General features: G+C 36.6%; 1 protein-coding gene across 1 annotated transcript; it reads left to right on the forward strand.

Annotated features, from left to right (window-relative positions):
* The first annotated feature begins 306 nt into the window (after nt 1-306).
* LOC132629752 (serine/threonine-protein kinase STY13-like) lies at nt 307-1,398 on the forward strand. The gene has a single exon (XM_060345108.1). It carries the CDS (start codon nt 307-309, stop codon nt 1,396-1,398), a length of 1,092 nt encoding a protein of 363 aa, XP_060201091.1.
* The last annotated feature ends 6,618 nt before the right edge of the window (nt 1,399-8,016 follow it).

Genomic DNA, 8,016 nt, shown 5'->3' on the forward strand with positions numbered 1-8,016 from the left:
AAATTTATTCCTAATTTCATGCTTCCATTAGTAACACTCCTAAAATAAGTACAACACGTTTCCCAAATAGAAAAGAAAAGAAAAGATGCTAAATCACACTTGCTGAATGAGATTTTATAAGAATCTTATTTAAATCCTTTCCACTTCAAGCTTTGATTTGGATACCTATACAAAACTATATATACTTACTAAAGAACATAAAGTCTATTGCCGAAATATCTTTTAGAAGGAACGTAACTGCTAATAACATCAAACCCTTAGGTTTTCTTCTTTCTCTTCTCCCAAAACAAAAAAAATTCGATCGACATGGCGAAAACAAGAATTAGATCAGATATTGATTTGAAAAGAATGGACAAGCAGCTTGAGAGACAGTTAGATCGAATGTTTAGCGATCATAAGGGTTGTGAAGAATCGAAGAAAGTCGAAGTCATCACCAACAAAGAAGAATGGAAATTGGATCCTAACAAGAAGTTAAAAGTCAACAATCTTATTGGACAAGGAGCATATGGATCAGTTTACAAAGGTCTTTATGATGGAAAAGAAGTTGCAGTTAAAATACTTGATATGAGCAATGAAAAAAGAAGGGCTGTAATAACAAAGGCTTTTACGCAAGAAGTTTCCATATGGTACAAGCTAGATCACCCAAACATCGCAAAGATAATCGGAGCTTCAAAGAGGTTGCCCCAAGTTAAACCTAATGGCTTGGTGACTCCGTGTAATTCTAATGCGATAAATCATTCATTGAGAAAACAATCATTTGGCTATGCTGAAGGATATTGCATCGTGGTTGAATATGTCTCGGGAGGCACTCTTACATCACATCTCTTAAAACACAGTATCAAAAGGTTGCCACTGAATTCTGTAATTCAACTAGCATTAGATGTCGCAAGAGGGTTGAGTTACCTTCACTCTAAGAAAATAGTTCACAGAGATATAAAGAGTTGGAATTTACTTGTGGACAAGAAAGGAAGAGCGAAAATAATAGACTTTGGAGTTTCTAGAGTTGAGGCTTCATGTCCTATTGACATGACTGCCCAAACTGGCACCGTGGGGTACATGGCTCCTGAGGTTCTTGCTGGTCTGCCATATGATCATAAATGTGACGTCTATAGTTTTGGAATTTGTTTGTGGGAGATATATTGTTGTTCAATTGCGTATCCTAGCCAAATTACTCTTTCTCAGACATCTCCAACAATCTACAAGAGTCGAAGGCCAGAAATACCAAACTCTTGCCCAAGTGATCTGGCCAATATAATGAAGCAATGTTGGGATGCAAACCCAAAAAAGAGGCCAGAAATGCAAGAAGTGGTGCTGATGTTGGAAGCCATCGACACATCTGAAGCTGCACAAAATGAGTCTCGAGGTTGTTTTTGCTTGACAAGACGGAAAGGATTATAATGTACAATAGATTGGCTATGGTCAGTGAAGCTTGTCTATGTTTAGGACCATTCTTTTTATTTTTTGCAGAAATCATTCTTTTTAGTTCTTGGCTTGCAAATAACTTGTACCCAAGAGCTTAGGCTAGTCAAATTTAAATGGGATTCGGCATGTAGTGTCTATAGTCTTGCTTGCTTGGATATGTGCAGTGGCTTGATTATTATTGCTCATCTATAATATACTTATTCGAAAAAAAAATTATAAACAAAATGCGTTTTATACTTTCCAACTGCTACATCTCGTTCTTCAATCCGGTTTCATTTCATTTTGGCCCCAACAGATCAATCATCTCCAAACATTAAGGGATTCCTGTGATTAAATAGTGTCACATCATTAGCCACGTCTTCAAAAAATATTTTGACAACTCAACTACTATAGTAAAATAAGTGTAGTACTCAGTAACGTAACATATACAGATTAGAATATACTGTTGTGGATGTGACTTCTATTTTCTTCACTAAGCTGCAGTCCTTAATATAACTCATGTTGCTTTTTTTTTTTTTTTTTTTTTTTTTTTTTTTTTAAATAAGCCATCATCATTAGGTTGTGAGCCTATGATGTGGGGGGTTTGGCTTGACCCCTACCATGTGATATTAAGTAATATATATTACAAATGACAAGAGGGGGACATGGTGCCTTGCCTCAAGTCTACAAAAAAAGATTGATAAACAATCTGAGGGATGAACTAGCCAACAACAAAATACATCCCTTGAGGGTAAAGTACAAACTTAACTAATTACAAAATTACATTTTTCAAACCTTCTTCTAAAGGTAGGTAATTGTTGCTTATCAAGTTGAATTAGCCCCTTAGCTACTCTTGGTAATCCCATATGAGAAATATGCAAGGTCTTCTTTCCACTCGTTGAAGCAAGCTTTGCAAAAAAATCAGCTACAGAATTAGCTTCTCGATAGCAATGAGCAGTCTGTACTGCGTTACCATTGATCAGTCCTGTGATTCTACTGATTATATGCTTCAGTTTCAAGTTGTCCGTGCCTTTCTCCTTTAGAATGTTAGCAATGATCTGGGAGTCAAGTTCCAAAATAATATTGTTCAAGCCTTGTTGAATGCACCAGTTGATTCCAAATTATGCAGCAAGAGCTTCTGCATGATTATTTGTCTCACAGTCAACAGAATATGAAAAAGCCATGATGAAATCCCCTTTATCATTTCTGAGTATACCACCTATCCCAGCTCTATCGGTGGCGCTACAAAAGCTACCATCAGTTTGGTGGTCTTGCCCAACATACCGAGATAACTTTAAGTACTGGAATCAGCTTTTCAATTTTCTCACAGTAGTTCAACCAGGTTCCTTCAATGTAGATCTTTGGATAGGCAATGTTGATAGCAGTTCTAATATTCCACATGGCTTGTGTTTCCATCTTGTGTAGACTGAATTTCTTTTGTTCTCCAAATCTACAGGCTGTCCATGTTTTCCAAATTTCCCAGAAGATCATGATAGGGGCAATCTGAAAAACAAGAGTTTGAACCTTATTGCATGCCTTCATATTCCACCACGATTACAACAGTCCTCTGATTGGAACATCCTGATGTCTCTTACCAAGAGGAGCTCGAATTGTATTCCACAAGTGATGTGCAGCTTTCCCTTCAACAAAAACATGTTGTGGAGATTCATTTTGAGCAACACTACAACATATACAAGTGCTAAATCCCTGCTTCCCAAATTTAGCTATAGCATCTTTAAAAGGGAGCTTATTATGAATAAGTCTCCAATTCAAGAAGGAAATTTTAAAAGGGATGGAATTATGCCAAATTTTCTTAAGAAGATTGTTAGGCTGTCTCTGATGTCTAACTATTGCCCAAGCAGACTTGTTAGTATAGATCCCATTATCGGTAGCATTCCATATAGCATAATCCTTTTCATGAATGCTTCCAATGTTAACAGTGCTGATATATAGAGCAATTTGAGCAGGAAGAGTATTGTAAAGTTTATGCATATTCCAAGAGTGATCAGCAAAGTATTCTTTAACTTTAGAATTCTGTCCTCCTTAAGGTATATACTCACTGTAGGTGTATGCAAGAGGGCCCTTTCCTGTCCAATCATCCCACCAAAAACTACACTCTCCATTATTGATATTCCAGGTGATGAATTTTTCACTTTTGTCTCTTGCCCAGAGGAGGTGTTTCCAGGCTTGTGAATTACCTGACACCCATTTTTTGCTAACATGATGCTTCCTTATGCAGTATTTAGCTTTTAAGAAGTCTGCCCATAGAGAGTTCATTGATCTAAATCTCCACCACCTTTTAACTGCTAGAGTATTAGCAATATCTTTCATGCTCCTGATGCCTATACCAGCTTCATTTTTAGGATAGCACATCTTTTCCCAAGCACACCAGTGATACTTTTTCTTTCCATTTTCAGAACCCCAAAAAAAGTTGCAGATGTGTTTCTCTATAAGTTCCATGGTCTTTTTTGGGGGATTTATAGCACTGAGTGTATAAGTAGGTAAAGCTTATATAACCCTTTTGATAAGAACTTCTCTTCCCCCATAGGATAACATGCTACCTTGCCAACCATTCAATCTTTTCACAATTTTTGTAACCATACAATCAAAGTAGCTAATCTTCTTAATACCAGTATAAATTGGGCAGCCTAAGTAGGTAAAGGGGAAATCCTTTTCAATGAAACCAGTATGCTTCCTGATCCTATTTATTCTGTAGACACAGGTTTTTGGACTTGTTAAAAAGCAGATTTTATCCTTATTAACCATTTGCCCAGAAACAACTTCATATTTTCTTATTTTCTTCATAATAAGTCTGATAGATGAAGTGTTGCCACTGCTAAAGATGACAATGTCATCTGCATAAGCTAGGTGAGTGATTTGTGGCCCTCTACTGCTCATAGTGAAAGGAGTAAACTTTGGATTTTGTAGGAGACTGTTTAAGGACCTACATAAAACCTCTGCAGCAATAACAAATAATGAAGGAGATATGGGATCTCCTTGTTTCAAACCTTGAGAGGAAGTGAAGAAACCATACCTGATTCCGTTGAGAATGATAGAATACCAAACATTTGAGATGCTCTTGTTGATCAAATCAATCCATTGATCATTGAAACCAAATCTCTTTAAAACCTCCATCAGAAAAACCCATGAAATTCTATCATAGGCTTTAGCCATATCTAATTTGATCACCACATTACCCCCCTTATTAACTTTGGAGATATTGTGAATAATTTCTTGTGTCAACATGATATTATCAGTGATAAGCCTTCCAGAAATGAATCCACTTTGATTTTCGGAGATAAGAAGGGGAAGTAATGGATTGAGTCTGTTTGCAAGTACTTTGGAAATGATTTTATTAGAAAAGTTGCTCAGACTGATTGGTCTAAGATCAGAGAAATTGGAAGGAGAGTCAACTTTGGGAATGAGGGCAAGACATGTATGTGTATAAAAATTTGTAAGCTTCTTGCCTTTGAAGAATTCTCTAACAAATTCCACAACATCTTCTTCAATAATAGACCAACAGACTTGAAAAAATTTACCATTAAATCCATCAGGACCTGCTAAACTGTCACAACTCATACCAAAGACTGCATTATGAATTTCTTCCTTGTCTGGTACTTTGGTGATCATCTCATTGTGTTCATCGGTAATCACTCTTGGGATACAATTCATGATTCTGTTGCTTGTATAATGATGTTTAAGATTGAACTGTTTCTCAAAATATCTAGTGGCAGATTTGGCAATCTTCTCAGGATCGTGAATCCATCTCCCTTTACTGTTTTTTATTTGTTGAATTTGTAATCTCCTTCTTTTATACCTTAGCACACTGTGAAAATACTTAGAGTTTTTATCCCCATCCTTGAACCAGCTAAGCTGTGTTTTCTGCTTTAGCAAGGAGTCTTGAAGGCTCATCCATCTGACATATTCAGCATATCCCTTATTCAACTCTTCCCTGCTATGATCAGTGTTATTGGTCATATCCAATTCTTCCAATAATTCCATTTTTGCTTCCCAAATCTGGACATTTTCATGTATATCCCCAATGCTGTTTCTTGACCAATAACTTAGAATTCTTCCAAGGTTTTTAAGCTTTGTCTGCAGTCTCCACATAGCATTCCCTTTAGCATTTAAGCTCCAGGCACTCCTAACAGTTTCCAAAAAACCAGGCTGATCGACCCAAAAATTTAAGAACTTAAAATACTTAATGTGATTTTGTGAATCATCACTAAATTTGAAAACCAAAGGTCTGTGATCAGACCCTGTTCTAGGCAGATGTTCTACCACATTATTTTGAAATTTCAAAGTCCATTCATCATTAATCATAACTCTATCCAACCTTTTCCAAATCCTTTTGCTAGGAACCCAATTGTTACACCAAGTGTATCTTGGTCCTGTGAATCCCACATCAGTCAGGCCACAATTATTCATGCAAGTAATAAAGTCCAAACTCTTATAACTTCTGTGGGGTCTGCCCCCAAGTTTTTCATCTTGGTTCATGATTACATTAAAATCTCCTCCCATACACCATGGACTAGTGATTATATTGCTCATATTCTCAATACTATTCCAGAGATCAATCCTTTCAAGAGCAGTACACTTTGCATAGATAACAGTTACAAAGGTACCATTATCCTTAGGATTTTCTTTGAAGTTGATAGTAATTTGCTGCTCATCATTTTCAATGACTTGAAAAAGATCCCAATTTTTCCAAAAACACCATATTTGACCATTTGTGTTTGCTACACAGTGTTGAAATCCAAAATAACTTTTGTACCCTTCTATTTTACTATGATGAGAGAAAGGTTCTGAAATCGCTACAAAGGTAGCTTTGTTGATGTTTGTTGACACCCAATTTTGTCCCTCATCTATTTAATTTTATTTACTCGGGCTTCTAAATTTATTGACGAGCTAAATACTTTATTTTCACCATTTATTGCTACTACTATTAAATCGCTACTTTTATTTTCAACATTTGCGAGCATTACTTTATCACAAATTTTTAAATGGTTCGTCATCGTTTCACTTTCGGGTTTGGACTCGTTAAATTAATAACAAGACAACACTTTGTAAAATTCTTATTTTTCTACATATTAATTATTAATTGTCTTTACATAGTATATGTTGTCCTAGTTATTAAATTAGAAGCCCAAAAAATAATTAATATAGAGGAGGAATTTCAGCCAAATTGATGGCCCAAAATACAAATAAATGGCCCAAATGATCAGCCAACATATTTTAATTCTACCAGCCCATGTTTTCAACAGGCCAGCCCAATTACTACACCAACTGCCCGACCCGGTCCAGCCCAACCTAAATGACCCGATCCGGCCCACTTATTTTTATCCCTAATCCCTAATCCCTTTCTCTTTCCTTTCTCTTTCTCCTTCAGCCTCATCTCTCTCTCTTTCTCTTTCATCCTCACAGCCGCACACCCCCTACTCTCTCCCACGCTCTCTCCACTCTCCCCTGTCCCCCACGTTACCCGCTCCTCTCCACTCACCACTGTCCCCTTCGTCTCTCTCATACGCTCCTTTTTTTTCCCTTTTTCTTCAATACAAAATGAAGCTTATAAGTATAATCCGGGGGGAATCGTGGGAGAGGGGAGAATCCAGCGTTTTTAGAAAGAAAAGGGGGGAATCGTTCAGTAACTTTGGGGGGATTTTCTTGAGCAAAAAGCCTAATCAACTTTAGATAAACAGATCGGGGACGGGGGAAAAGATCTGGAGTCTACAAAAATTCCCTTACAAAACACAAGTTCTAACCGCCTCAAATTTTTCCAGAAATCCTTAGATTTTACGACTTTCATTCGTTCGATTATCGTTCTAACTTTAAGAACGTTAAACATTCGTTCTGTCTTGGTGGACTTTGGCCGCGACAGAGATTTTCGGATTCATTTGTGTCGAGTCCTAATCTGTTCCCAACGAGAGTATATTTGAGACCCCGACGCCTCAGTTCATTGCGCACAAAAAAGGTAAACCTCGACACATTTATCGCTTGTAGTCTTTAGTTTCTGCTTTGGTTAAAAATTTAATTTATTTGGCCATCTTTAGTAGTTATATACTTTCTTTGTTGTCGTATTATTTGTTTGATGTTTGGGAGCTGTTAAGATAGGATGATAATCGTTAATTGAATTTGAAAGATGTCTATTGTAGTTCAGATGCTTAAGACTGAATTTCCAGGATTTAGAACCTATTCCAAAGTCGAATATACATAGGATATACAATGGTTATCAAGGTAAGAAGGAAGTATACATTCGATATACATCTGATATACACATCGTGGTGTGTATATCTTATGTATATTGTGCATATGATTTAAACAGGTGGTAACACGTAAAGGCCTTCCGCATTTCGCGCTCTGAAAATTTATTCTGATCCGTTAGCCTCTGTCTAGATACGATTTAATAACAAATACATTTTAATAAGTTCGGATGAAAGATCTCTACATGTTGGCTTATGCTTAAAGTGTAATGTCTCATTTAAGTCAAGAAGGAATTTATTTCTGTTGGGTCCAAATACATTTGCTTGTGATCAGTTTACCATAGAATCTCTAGGAAACATATATGCTGTTTGGACCTGCTACTGGTGAACATGATTTTCCTTTTTTCCCTTTAGA

Source organism: Lycium barbarum, chromosome 3 (assembly GCF_019175385.1).
Source record: "Lycium barbarum isolate Lr01 chromosome 3, ASM1917538v2, whole genome shotgun sequence".
NCBI lineage: Eukaryota > Viridiplantae > Streptophyta > Magnoliopsida > Solanales > Solanaceae > Lycium > Lycium barbarum.